This window comes from Ranitomeya imitator, chromosome 8 (assembly GCF_032444005.1).
Source record: "Ranitomeya imitator isolate aRanImi1 chromosome 8, aRanImi1.pri, whole genome shotgun sequence".
Lineage (NCBI taxonomy): Eukaryota > Metazoa > Chordata > Amphibia > Anura > Dendrobatidae > Ranitomeya > Ranitomeya imitator.
In genome coordinates, this window is record NC_091289.1 from 73,248,295 (window position 1) to 73,263,325 (window position 15,031).

The 15,031-nt window shown below is 39.3% G+C and overlaps 1 protein-coding gene across 3 annotated transcripts in view; it reads left to right on the forward strand.

The window, feature by feature from the left end:
• The window catches only part of MRTFA (myocardin related transcription factor A), a 179,495-nt gene that overhangs the window by 114,564 nt on the left and 49,900 nt on the right, over positions 1 to 15,031 (forward strand). For 2 of the 3 annotated variants that reach the window (XM_069737074.1, XM_069737075.1), the window contains exon 8: positions 8,940 to 9,074. The exons of the other annotated variant lie outside the window; for it this stretch is intronic. In XM_069737074.1, the coding sequence (XP_069593175.1) occupies positions 8,940 to 9,074 (135 nt within the window). The remainder of the gene's footprint in view (positions 1 to 8,939; positions 9,075 to 15,031) is intronic. 3 annotated transcript variants of the gene reach the window in all.

The following is a 15,031-nucleotide window of genomic DNA, read 5'->3' on the forward strand; positions in this document are numbered from 1 at the left end:
CCCTCCAAGGAAATGTATGCAGTCATCATTGCTTTGCACCCAACGAGCTTTGCAGGCAAGGACATTGCTGCTTGTAAGATTTCACTTAAAATAAATGGTTGATTTATCATCAAGAACATCAGACAAAGCAGTTGAACTGCCGTGAAGAAGGAATCAAGGCACCCAAGGAAGTCCAGCAAGTGCCAGGACTGTCCCCTAAGGAGGATTCAGCTATTCGATTAGTTAACCACTTCATGACCTTCCAATTTTCTATTTGTGTGCTTTTTTTCCCCTCCCCCTATTCCAAGAGTCATAACCATTTTATTTTTCGTTAATCTAACCATATGAGGGCTTGTTTTCTCCAGGGCGAGTTGTACTTTTGCATGTCACCATTGATTTTACCATATAGTGTATATGTTTTTGTGTTTTTTTTTTTTTTTTACAGTGTTCACTATATGGTAAAACTAAGTAAATAGGGCAGCACACTGCAGCGCCAAAACATGCAAACTTGAAAACACGAAATTTGAACTGCATTACTGCACTAGAAATATGAAAAATGAGAGCTTTTAGCGCATAAAAATGGCCACCTGTTCACACTCAGTCTATGTTTGGATGTGCAGGTCAGGTTTTTGAAATGTATTCTTTAGCCTTCTGATCGTGCACTCCCCGCCTCCTAGCCACAGGTGTTTTAATTATAGTAGGTCCAATACCCCTCCACAGAGAGAGAGAATTTGAGTCCAAGAAGAGGTTTCACATGTACCCATTCAGATGGAGACGTTTATTCTCAGCGAGGTAGGTCAAGCGTAGGACCTCGTATAAGAGAGATGCCGTAAAGTGGCTACGAGGTACACATAAATATGGCCATTTTTATGCGCTAAAAGCTCTCATTTTTCATATTTCTAGTGCAGTAATGCAGTTCAAATTTCGTGTTTTCAAGTTTGCATGTTTTGGCGCTGCAGTGTGCTGCCCTATTTACTTAAATATATACGAGTTGGCGACTCTGGGTTCAGCACCTGTTCACACTCAGTCTATGTTTGGATGTGCAGGTCAGGTTTTTGAAATATATGGTAAAACTGACCTGACAATATGATTTTCCAGGTCAGTAAAATAACACAGATACCAAAGATGCATAGGGTTGTGGTTTTTTTTAATAAAGTAGTGAAAACAAAATTCAAAAATTTGTAAGAAATATTTTTATGTTGCCATTTTCTGAGACCCGTAGTGTTTTATTTTTTTGAGATATGCTGCTGTGCGAGGGTTTTTTTTTGTTGCTTGAGCTGACCGTTATATTTTGGGGTAGATGCAGTGTTTTGATTCTCTTATCACAATATTATGGCGGCCAAAATAACTTCCTTCTGGCGTTTTTTATTTTTTTTTTTTTTTTTTTACCCCACGATTTTTTTTTCTTCTCATTATGCCTTTTACTGATGGGATTGGTTTTTCTATTGTCAAACATTTCTAAACACAGCAATAACAAAAAAATTTTTTTTAATTTTTTTTGTTTCAGATTTAAATTAAGCAAAAGGGGGGCGATTTGAGCTTCAGGGTTTGTTTTTTTATTTTTTTATTTATATTTTTGAAAACTTTTTTTTTCTCACCATTTTTAACTGGCTTCAATAGTTCCCTTCGGACAATTGCAGCTTCAAGTCTCCTGTCGCTTCATCACTGATTTGTTTAGCAAAAATCTTGATCTCTTATGAATGCTGGCGTTCACAGGAGACTCAGAATGACATGCACTGGGGTCTTCAGTGGACCCCCGGCTGTCATGGTAACCCATCGGTGCCCTGCAGTCACATGACAGTTGCACTGGATTTGTGATGCGCTTCTGGCTGGAGACTTAATAGCGGTCTACAAATATCTGAAGGTTCATCTTTATTCTCATTTACACATGGAAGCACGAGAAGCAATGGGATGAAACTGAAAGGGAGAAGATACAGATTAGTAATTAGAAAAAGCTTTTTGACAGTGAAGGTGATCAATGAGTGGAACAGGCTGCCATGGGAGGTGGTGAGTTCTCCAATGGAAGTCTTCAAACAGAGGCTGGTCATACATCTGTCTGAGGTGGTTTAATGAAATCCTGCATTGGGCAGGGGGTTGGACACGATGACCCTGGAAATCCATTCCAACTAAAATTCTGTGATTCTGTGTGATTCTATGAAATTCCGCTTTCAGTAATTGACATCGAGATCTTACAGGTAAAATCGGCCATCAAGTGCGGTGAAAGATGCGGGCTTCACATCGGAGCCCACATGAAAGGCCAGGACAAAACCTTTGGTGTAAATATGTCAAAGTTTGTGAAGGGGTTAAACACTAGTAGGAAAGAGAAGGAGATCCAGCTCAACGATATAGTGAAAAATCCATAATTTTATTTCACTTCAAAAATATAGTGTAAGGATAAAACATCAGCATACAGAAAAATTAAAACCAAAGTCAACGTGTTTCTGGTGACTAAGCACCCTTAATCATGATACCTGGTACAAGACATGTCTATACTTTTATACTAGTATCCGGTCATCACACCGGTGTTGCAATTGATAGAATTAATTAATCAAGCAAAGTAGACACACATGATAATAAGAGCAAGACAAGCTTGATGAAAAGACAAAAACAAATGTTTTAGCTGGACAGAAATACAGAGAGAACAAAAATAGCATAAAATACAAAAATCACGTGTATGGGGGAACTACATGCAAGATGAAAAAATAGAATAAACGAAATAGCATTGTAATAATAATTGAAAAAAATCTAAGAATATAATAGTAATATAGTATATGCAATATCATATATCATAAACCCTCATGGCAGTATGAAAAAAAGACTATATTAATTCTAAATGAGAATTAAATTAGTAAAGAAAAACCTAGGTAAAAAAAACATATTTGGAAAGAAAACTATCTCTGAGGGAAAACTGTCCGTAGTTGGACACGAACTCATATGAGTTCTGGTTCAAGGATATGACATACATGTGAATCTCGTAATGAACAGAGCTACAAGCCTCTTTAGTACCATAGAAAGTTGCGAGCTCACAAACAGCCATGGATGGGAAAGCAGAACAATCAATGACAGAAATCTCTCAAACTGAGAGCTATTACGGTAAGAACAGATAAGAGCACAGCTGCAGACGCCGTAACAGTGTCAAAGCGGCCGGCAAGCAAGGGGGAACAGAAGGGTATATCAATAGCCATTTGCCTTGGAAGAAAGTTATTAATCATGCGGAATATATAAGCTACACATTTGGTTGTAGAATGTCGATAAAGCAACTATGCTATCCATAAACCATCAAAGTACTAATAAAAAAGCATTATATCTTTCCTTTTGTTTAAACCATGTGGAATTCTTGTTCCGAGTTTGAAGATCCACCAAGATTCCCTGTTTCTCAGGGTTACCTCAATGTCTCCTCCTCTGAATGGTTTATGAATTTTTTCAATCGCATAAATTTTAAGTGACTCAAGATTAGATTGATGATAATTGATAAAGTGTTGTGAAACTTGTGATGTATTTCTATTGGCACTAATATTTTTAACATCATAAATATGTTCGCGAATACGTGTTTTTAAAGACCGTATGGTACTCCCAACGTATTTAAGATGGCATGCCGTACATTCCATGATGTATACCACATTTTTGGTGTTACAATTCATAAAAGTCTTGATGGAATAAACATTCTGGTCACTGGCATCAGTAAAATTACAACATTTGCAGGTCTTACATGCCACCGCACCACATTTGTAAAAGCCTTTTGTGCTAAGCCAATGAGAAGGCTGTACGGAATGGGCATGAAGAGAGCTCGGTGATAAGCTAGAGCCTAAAGAAGGGGCTCTTCTAGACACAATTCTGTATCCGTTACTCAAAATTTGGGCTATGTCAGCATCTTCTTTGAGAATAGTCAAATTATTAATTAGTATTTTCCTAATTGCATTAAATTGATTACTATACTGGAAGACCGCAGTGATTGGATTTTGAGGAGATAAACTTTGGTTTTGTTTGCTATGAAAACGTGGTCGTCGAGCGACAATTTTTTCTGCTCTTTTTAAATGCCAATCACTGTAGCCTCTCTGCACAAGTCTTTCTTTTATGCCCTCGATCTCTTGGGAATAATCCTCTGATGTACTGCAATTACGTTTTGCTCTTACCATCTCCCCTACAGGGATACTTTTAATAGTATGTTTAGGATGGTGACTTTGCACGCAATATTGTATTTCCTGCTGTGGTTTTTCGAAAAGTGGAAGTAACAATAGGAGTGTTAGGTATACCCTTTAGTTTTAAATCTAGGAACTCTATACACATGTGATCTTGACGTGAAATAAATTTGAGATTGAATGGATTGCAATTGAGATAGATTGTTAAGTCCTGCACGGTAGATACCTCAGAATTCCAGATAAATATCAGATCATCAATGTATCTACCGTACCATCGTATGCAATCTTTAAATGGGTTCTCATCATTATATATGTAAGATTCTTCCCACCAACTCATAACCAAATTGGCGATGGAAGGTGAGTATTTGGCACCCATTGAGACACCACTAATTTGCATGAAATATGTTTGATTAAAGCAAAAGAAATTAGTAGTCATAAGAAAAGAAATGACCTCTATGACATAGGACTGAAGATCTGCGGAAAAATCGCTGTATTTTTGCATATGAAATTTACGAGCGAATATCGCCACTTCATGTGGTATAGAGGTATATAATGAGGTGACGTCTGAAGTAATCCAAGAAAAATTCGACTGCCATATAAACCCCTCCATGAAATTAAGTACATCGGTGCTATCCCTTAGGTACCCAGGTGTTCTCTGGACGAGAGGCTGGAGGAGCAGGTCCAGCCACTCCCCCAGAGACCCAATACCCGATACAATCGGCCTCATGGGTGGTGGATATTTATTTTTGTGGGTCTTAGGTAAGGCATACAGAATTGGAGTCACTGGATTAGCAACCCTGAGATAGTCACTTTCTTTTTTATTGAAAAAACCCATACTGAACCCCTCATCTATAAGATTGTAAATTCTGTTCTGTATTTGTGCAGTGGGGTTGGCGGGCAGGCGTTTATACACAGTCAGATCTGAAAGCATATCGTTAACCCAGGTGATGTAATTAGCCTTGTCCATTACAACAACGGACCCACCCTTGTCAGAGTTTTTAATGACAAGGTCATCATTATTTTGTAGTTCCCGTAATGCCTTCTGTAACCTGGGTTGAAGATTACTACTGTGCAAGCGTTTGTCCCGCGCACTTTCAGAAAGGCTCCTCAACTGAGATTCTATCACATTTTGAAATCTGTCCATGGCAGATTTGCATGCCTGAACAGGATAGTAATTAGGATTAGGCACTTTGATTATATTTCTAGGAACGAATGAATCTTCATTAGCCTCTAAACTTTCTTCCTGTAGTTCTGATAAACACATGAGTGACAGTTGATCTGAAAAGTCAAGAGACCTGAAGTCATTATCATGAGGATTGATGTTGCATTTTCCCTCTGTTGAATCATCCATAAAATGCAATTTGAGAGCAATATTTCTAATAAATCTATTCACATCACAAATTGTGGAAAAAAGATCAAAATTACAACTTGGTACAAAATTAAGACCATATGATAAGAGTTCTTGTTGGTCATCTGTAAGGGAAAAAGAAGACATATTAACAACATTAAAATGTCCTAACGCTGGCGTCTGAGATGATATCTCGAAGGGTTTCTGTTTGCTTCGAGGTTTCCTTCCTTTTCTTCGATAAACCTTCTTCTGTTGATAAATGGAGGTTTGCTTTTCTTGAAGAGGAGTTTTTTGCACTCTGTGCAGGTTCGGAATCTGAGTCCTCTGTGACTCCAGTTGAAGTGTCCAGATCAGACGAGCTGAAGGTGACCTGTCTCCGCATGCGATTTCTGTAAGTGCGGTTTCTGTGGGGTTTTAAGATAGATTTATGGGATTGATTCATTTTATCCCACCTCCCCCACTCATAAACCTGATCATTGGCATAGTCATAAAGATCCCGATCCAGTTTGCGTTTCTTCATGTCCATGATGGTTTCTTCTGCTTTAGAGATTTTAGAGTTACTGGTGTTAATAAACTCATCAAATTGTGCCGATGTCATTTTATCCTTTGCCTCCTTGGTCATGATTTCAATATCTTGTTGCAGTTGGATCAGAGAAGTTTCCTCATATTGTATTATCAGGGCAATTAGTTTCAATGAACAATCAGATAGAATTGTGTTCCACTCTTGAACAAAGGTGTTAGAAAACACAGTATTAGGAATTTTCTTCACTCTCAGCCCTCTTGGGATGACATTTTTCTCTTTGTAATTTTTCAGTGAACTGAGATCCCACCAGAGGCGATTTTCTTTGAGCATTGAGGATAACAAATTATCAAGTAGTCCATCCTTATTGCTGGTCGTTGGAGTCTCCTCCGTAGCCAACGATGCAAACAATTTCTCTGCTTTATTTTGTCTTTTTGACATGTCCATTTTATAGCATCAAAATCAATTATGCTGATGTTTAGAATGAAAAAAATCCTTTTGCCAAAATTATATATATATATAGGGAGTCCGGGCGAGCACAGAGACACAAAGGAATACAGAAAGAAAAAACAAGATCCAGCTCACCATGCCGACATTCCCAAGAGCTCGGAGCACGGAACCGCTGTGTCAGGGCTTGGACGAACAGGAAAGAGAAGGAGATCCAGCTCAACGATATAGTGAAAAATCCATAATTTTATTTCACTTCAAAAATATAGTGTAAGGATAAAACATCAGCATACAGAAAAATTAAAATTAAACACTAGTGCAGAGCTTGCTTGGGAATGCCAATAGGCAAATGTCAGGGCATTTTGCAGCACATTAAGGCAAAGGCTTTTGGAGGTTGGCCTAGTGTCAAGAAGGGCCGCAAAAAAAAACACTTCTTTCCCAGAAAAACATCAAGAGCAGACTGACATTATGCTGCAAATACAGGAATAGGACTGCAAAGGATGAGGTTAGCTTTTTTTACTCTAATGAAGCCCCTTTCAGATATTTGTGACATCGGGAAGATTGATGTCTCAGAGAAGAAAAGGTGAGCGCTGCCATGAGTCCTGTGTCATGCCAACAGTAAAGCAGTCAGTGACTATTCACTAGTAGGGTTGCTTTTCATCCATGAAGGGGGCTTTACCGTACTCATGATTTTTCCTAAGAAAATTGAGCTAAACCGCCTCTGAGAGCAACTTCTCCCAACGATCCAGGAACACTTTGATGATGAACAATGCTTTTTCCAGCATGGTGAAGACCGTGTCACAAGGCAAAAGTGACAGCTAAGTGGCTCAGTGAACAAAACGTTGACATTTTGGGTCCATGGTGCGTATACTCCTCAGACCTCAATCCCATTGAGAACCTGTGGTCAATCCTCAAAAAGCAGGTGGGGAAAGAAAAATATAAAAATTGTGAAACTCCAAGCACTGATTAGCCAAAAATGTGGTGCCATTATTCAGGATTTGGCCCAGAAGCTGATATCCAACTGCCAGGGAGATTTGCATAAGACTTAAGGTACCGTCACATTTAGCAACGCTGCAGCGATCTAGACAACGATGCCGATCGCTGCAGCGTCGCTGTGTGGTCGCTGGAGAGCTGTCACACAGTCAGCTCTCCAGCGACCAACTATGCGAAGTTCCCGGGTAACCAGGGTAAACATCGGGTTACTAAGCGCAGGGCCGCGCTTAGTAACCCGATGTTTACCCTGGTTACCAGTGTAAATGTAAAAAAAAAACCAAACACTACATACTTACATTCCGGTGTCTGTCCCCCGGCGCTCTGCTTCCTGCACTGACTGTGAGCGCCGGCTGCCCGTAAAGCAGAGCGGTGACGTCACCGCTGTGCTTTACGGCCAGCGCTGACAGTGCAGGGAAGCAGAGCGCCGGGAGACAGACACCGGAATGTAAGTATGTAGTGTTTGGTTTTTTTTACATTTACACTGGTTAGGGGTAAACATCGGGTTACTAAGCGCTGCCCTGTGCTTAGTAACCCGATGTTTACCCTGGTTACCAGTGAAGACATCGCTGAATCGGAGTCACACACGCCGATTCAGCGATGTCTGCGGGAGATCCAGCGACGAAATAAAGTTCTGGACTTTCTGCTCCGACCAACGATGTCACAGCAGGATCCTGATCGCTGCTGCCTGTCAAACACAACGATATCGCTATCCAGGACGCTGCAACGTCACGGATCGCTAGCAATATCGTTGTTAAATTGTTCAGTGTGAAGGTACCTTTGAAAAACAAAAATAAGGGACAGCTCTGTAAATATTGAGTCTTTGCACAAGCTAAATATTTGACAATAAGGGTAAGTTCACACAGGGCGTTTTTGCTGCCTTTTTTATGCTAATTTTCAGCTACATTTTACAGTACCAGCAAATCTTATGAGATTTCAGAAATCTCATGCACACACACTGTTGTTTTGTGTGATCAGTATTTGTGCTTTGCTGCGTTTTTTGGACATAGGCTGAAAGAAGTGACGTGCTTATTTGCTGCGTTTTTTCAGCGTTTTTCACCCATTGACTTGAATGGTATCATTCTTTGCTGCATTTTTGTTGCCGAAAATTCAAGGACATTAGTATGGACAAAGAGAAAAAAAAATGCGACAAAAAAACTCACCAAAAACGCATCTAAATCTGCGTTTTTGACGCAGCTTCTTTCCTGCCAAGAAGATCAGGTTTTGCTGCAGAAAAAAAGCAGCAAAAATGCCCTGTGTAAATTTACCCTAAAGGTGTAAAAAAGCATTTTAAAGAGAATAAGTGGTCAGGAGTTCCAGGCATTTTTGTGATTGAAGGGTCTCGGTAATTTTCATTATGATCCTTTTTGCAGACAACTAAACGCCACAAGCATCACAGACGCCAGGTAACACTTGCCTTTGAGCACTCGCAATAAATCTGGTGGAAGAGAAGGCACACCCTCTCCAACATCGAAACCACGTTTTACATAGTTTTACTGCTGTTCTTTAATTGCAGACTCTTGCGTGGGTGCAGCTAGGACCAGAACTTGGAGAAAAACACATTCCCTCTGAGCTGCCAAAGTCCAGTAACTTAAACATCAGCAACGGTCTCCCACTCTCGGAGAACAAATCCTTTACAGCACTCATAAAGGTAAAACAAAGAGTATACTTACCATTTTAGATAATTAAACTACCGGTATGTAAAAATATACAGTGCAATTTTCTGGTTTTTATTTTTAGATTCTGTCTCTCACAGTTGAAGTGTACCTTTGATAAAAATTACAGACCTCTCCATTCTTTGTAGGTGGAAAAACTTGCAAAATCGGCAGTGTATCAAATACTTATTTTCACCACTGTATGTTGATTAGTTTTAAAGAAAATTTCATAATGAGCAAATTGACAGAGGAGAGAAAAGCAGAAATCGCCTCTAGACTTAAAGGATGTGAGTCAGCATACAGGTTGCCGATATGATCTAAGAACTCTTCTAAAATCTGGCGTGGATCAGAAGCCTCCTCACACTGTCTAGTATACAGTTTAATTGGGTGGTGAAAAGTGGCTTTATTTTAACAGTATTGCATTTTCTTTCTGACCAACTAATAGAATATTCGCCAATATTTAGGAATCCGGCACAACCATCCAATGCTAAAGTCCAGTTTATTCACAAAACATTAAAAACAAGGATCCAAGGAAACAATATAAAACCTGATGTGTTTCTGACGCAACAGAGGCGCCCTTAGTCATAGGATATAGACTAAAATGTTTGACACATATAAAGAGTTGGAGAGGAGCAGAGGAGTGAAGTTTTATCTCAGGTAGTTGGATGGACTTCCTGCCAGGCATCCCCAAACTGATAAAGAATGGAACCCTGCTGAAATGAAGTACAGGAAGGTAAAAGAAAGCAAACTGGCCTGACTAGAGATCCTGTCTACACGAGGATCATTGGTGCAGATCAAGTCGCCATACAAGACGATCATACCTTGTGTCACAGATTCAAACAGCGAGAACAATGAAGTATAAAACTTAAGATCTCTTGTGTTGGGAGAACAATACGAGGCAATAATTACTGTAATATATTGAATGGTGTCAATCCGGATTCAGTAGTGGTCATCCTGATCAGCCGTGGTGGAGAAATGGAATACAACGTTTAAAACGTAAAAGTTAACATTTTTTAAATGTTAAAACGTTTAAAACAATTTGCAACACCTTTGAATTTGTCTTGAGCATTAACAGTGTAAAAATGGCTGTATGTGAGGTATAGAAATCAGGGAAAAGAAGATTAAAAATTGGTTTCTGTATGGCAGAAAATATAATGCAAGCTGAAATAATATCTCAAGGCTTTGGGCCATTTATATGGAGAGCTAAGCCTGTGAATATCATGGAACTTAAAAAAAACATAAATTACTTTTTCCAAGAAATAGTCTTGTCAAATTTTTACATATATTATCCAACATATTCTTCATTACATACTAATCTCTTTGCCCTTAACAATTAGTTCTATAGAAAGTCCTTAAAGGAAATATATCACCACATTTGATCTAACTTTTTAATATGGGCACACAGGTTATACACTGTGTGCAGAATTATTAGGCAAGTTGTATTTTGATCACATGATCCTTTTTATACATGTTGTCCTACTCCAAGCTGTTCAGGCTTGAGAGCCAACTACCAATTATGTAAATCAGGTGATGTGCATCACTGTAATGAGGAGGGGTGTTGTCTAATGACATCAAAACCCTATATAAGGTGTGCTTAATTATTAGGCAACTTCCTTTCCTTTCCTTTGGCAAAATGGGTCAGAAGAGATATTTGATGGGCTCTGAAAAGTCCAAACTTGTGAGATGTCTTGCAGAACGATGCAACAGTTTTGAAATTGCCAAACTTTTGAAGCGTGATCACCGAACAATCAAGCGTTTCATGTCAAATAGCCAACAGGGTCGTAAGAAGCTTGTTGGGCAAAAAAGGCGCAAAATAACTGCCCATGAATTGAGGAAAATCAAGCGTGAAGCTGCCAAGATGCCATTTGCCACCACTGTTGCCATATTTCAGTGCTGCAACGTTACTGGAGTAACAAAAAGCACAATGTGTGCGATACTCAGGGACATGGCCAAGGTAAGGAAGGCCTAAAAAACGACCACCTTTGAACAAGAAACATAAGATGAAACGTCAAGACTGGCCCAAGAAATATCTTAAGACTGACTTTTCAAAGGTTTTATGGACTAATGAAATGAGAGTGACTCTTGATGGGCCAGAGGCTGGATCAGTAAAGGGCAGAGCGCTCCACTCTGAATCAGACACCAGCAAGCTGGAGGTGGGGTACTGGTATTGGCTGGTATCGTCAAAGATGAACTTGTGGGATCTTTTCGGGTTGAGGATGGAGTGAGGCTCAACTCCCAGACCTACCTGCCACTTTCTGGAAGACAACTTCAAGCAGTGGTACAGGAAGAAGTCGGTATCGTTTAAGAAAAACATGATTTTCATGCAGGACAATGCTTCATCACATGCCTCCTACTACTCCACAGCGTGGCTGGCCAGTAAAGGTCTCAAAGAAGAAAAAATAATGACATGGCCCCCTTGTTCACCTGATCTGAACCCCATAGAGAACCTGTGGTCCCTCATAAAATGTGAGATCTACAGGGAGGGAAAACAGTCCACCTCTCGGAACAGTGTCTGGGAGGCTGTGGTGGCTGCTGCACGCAATATTGATCGTAAACAGATCGAGCAACTGACAGAATCTATGGATGGAAGGCTGCTGAGTGACATCATAAAGAAAGGTGGCTATATTGGTCACTAATTTTTTGGGGTTTTGTTTTTGCATGTCAGAAATGTTTATTTCTAAATTTTGTGCAGTTATATTGTTTTACCTGGTGAAAATAAACAAGTGAGATGGGAATATATTTGGCTTTTATTAAGTTGCCTAATAATTCTGCACAGTAATAGTTACCTGCACAAACAGATATCCTCCTAAGATAGCCAAATCTAAAAAAATGCACGCCAACTTCCAAAAATATTAAGCTTTGATATTTGAGTCTTTTTGGTTGATTGAGAACATAGTTGTTGATCAATAATAAAAATAATCCTCTAAAATACAATTTGCCTAATAATTCTGCACACAGTGTAGACTCTGCCTCCAGAGCTGATTTTATATGAAAAAGGAGTTACCAATGTGATGTGTGATAGCCGTTCTCTGCTCTCCTGATCTCACTGCAGAGCTGTGTGTGATTATACCTGACACATCTTCAGCTTCCATCGTTTGGCCAAACAATCATACTTCACTTCATTAGCTAACAATCCAAAATTATTTTTCGAAACCTTGCACTCCCTTCTTAGCCCTAAAGTACAGTCTCCGGTGACCAACCTCAGCGGTGATGATCTGGCCACTTGTTTCCTAGAAAAAAATTATCCACATCCATTAGAACATTTCTGCCCACTCTCCAGAGCCTGAATCCCTTTCCCTTCCAAACTTTAACCCCATAATGACAGCCAATACGTCTTCTAACGGACCTGACATAAAAGTATAGCCTCCCCATACAGGTGACAATCCAGCAGCTGTCAGCTGTACACTATAGCTGACAACTTGCTGTATCAGCCACGATCAGTGTTGGCACTGTACATATCTGTTTAACCCCTTAGATGCTGCTGTCAACAGTGACTACATCATTATAAATGGTTAACAGAGTGTGGGGGCTTCCTCTTTATCCCAATTGGTGCCCTCAGATCATTATTGTGTGGTCCTGATGTTTGGCAATTCACGACCAAATTGCGGCCTTAGAGTCTGTCAGCTGTTGTAACCTGTTCAGAAGTTACCGACATTTAGGTGGTAAAAATACACATTTTCATTTCTGTCATACCACTTTGCATTAACTCCTGTAAAGCACCCGAAGGGTTAATAAACTACCTGACAGCAGTTTTCAAAATGGTATCACATTTGGGGGTTTCCCAATATATAAGACCCCTAAAGTCAATTCAAACATGGATTGTTCCCTAAAAAAATAAATGTTGTAAATTTCCTTGAAAAAATGAAAAATTGCTGCTACATTTTTAAACCTCCTAAAATGCTAACAAAATAAAATAACATTTTACAAATGGTGCTGATGTAAAGCCGACATGAGGAAAATTTTATTTATTAATGGTTTGCTGTGGTATGACCATCTGGATTAAAGGGATAATCATTCAAACTTTGAAAATTGCTAATTTTTTAACATTTTTCTCAAGTTTTTGATATTTTTTCTAAATAAACACAAAACATATCGACCTAAATTTACCATTACCATAAAGTATAATGTGTCACGAAAAAACATTCTCAAAATCACTGGGATTTTTTGAAGCGTTGCAGAGTTATTACCACATAAAGTGACACTGGTCAGATTTCAAAAATTTGGCTCCGTCACTAAGGGGTTAATATCACTTGCCATCTTTGAGCCTGTTACATCAGAAAGTTACCCGATCCTCGCTGCTTCTCTGGCTATAACCTGCACTATTGACCCTGTTCCCTCTCATTTCCTGCAGTCTCACTCATCATTTGTCACCACTCACTTAACTAAATATTTAACCTCTTTCTTCCAGTAGCTTTCCTTCATCATTTAAACATGCCATCATAACCCCTTTACTTAAAAAACAATCCCTCGACCAGAACTGCAGTGCTAACTACAGACCTGTCTCAAATCTTCCTTTCATCTCTAAACTCCTGGAATGCTTGGCCCACTCCCGGCTAACCTGCTATTTCTCAGATTACTCTTTTCTTGAACCTCTACTATTTGGTTTCCGCTCTTTACACTCTAATGAAACTGCCCTCACTAAAGTCTCTAACGATATTTTAACAGCTAAATCCAAAGGTAACTGCTCCCTGTTGATTCTCCTGGATCTCTCTGCAGCATTTGACACTCTGGATCAACAGCTCCTCCTCACTATGCTCCGCTGTATCGGCCTCAAGGACACAGCCCTCTCCTGGTTCTCCTCCTACCTCTCTGTCCTCTCCTTCACTGTATCCTTTGCCGGCTCTTACTCCTCTCCTCGTCCCCTTACTATTGGGGTTCATCAACGCTCAGTCCTAAACCCCTTCCTCTTCTCTTTACACACTGCACTTATTGGACAATCATCAGATTTGGGTTCTAGTATCAAGTACCATCTCTATAGACGGTAAAACATTGCAAGTTTTCGAGACTACTCCGGTCTCGTCATCAGGCATAGACTAATAGAAATTCTGAAGAGACCGGAGTAGTCTCAAAAGTTTGCAATTTGTTACCATTTTTTCAGTTAGCCATAAAAAGGTATCAACCACTGAGGACTCTCAATTCTAAATATTTTTTTATCCACTGGCTAACACGGTACCAAGATATATATCTTTCCTGCATCTCTATAGATGACACCAAATTATACACTTCCTCCCCTGTAGTCACCCCCAGCCTAATACAAAATACCACGGATTTTTGTCCGCTGTCTCTAATATCATGTTCTCCCTCCATCTGTAACTGAATCTCTCCAAGACTGAACTTATTGTGTTTCCCCTCTTTAGTACATAATGGAAACTGTATTATCCCCTTCATGACGTGGCCATTTTCAGTGTTTTTGTTTTTTCCTCCCCTTCTTCCAAGAGCCATTACTTTTTTATTTTTGCTTGTGAGGGCTTCCTTTTTGTGGGACGAGTTGTAGTGTTGAATAACGTCATTTATTCTACCACATAGTGCACTGAAGAACAGGAAAAAAAAATCCAAATGCGTTGAAATTTCAAACAAAAGTATGAGTACGCAAATGCCAAAAATGTATAGTGGTCTGTGTTTTTGTTTTTTTAAGTGGTAAAAATTAGAAAATTAAAAAAAAAAAAAAATTGGCAAAGCGTCGCGTAACATTCATTTTTAGGGATATGGGGCTCTGTGATGGCTTATTTTTTGCACTTCAGCTGACGTTTTTACTGATACTATTATTGGGTAGATACAATGTTTTGATAGCTTCTTATTGCAATATTGCGGCGGCCCAAAAAATTGGTGTTGGGGGGACTTGTTTTTTCTCTCGTTACGCCATTTACCAACCAGATTATAATTTATTTTATATTTTGGTAGATCAGTCTTTTATGAACGCAGTGATACCAAATGTCTTTTTTTTTTTTTTTTT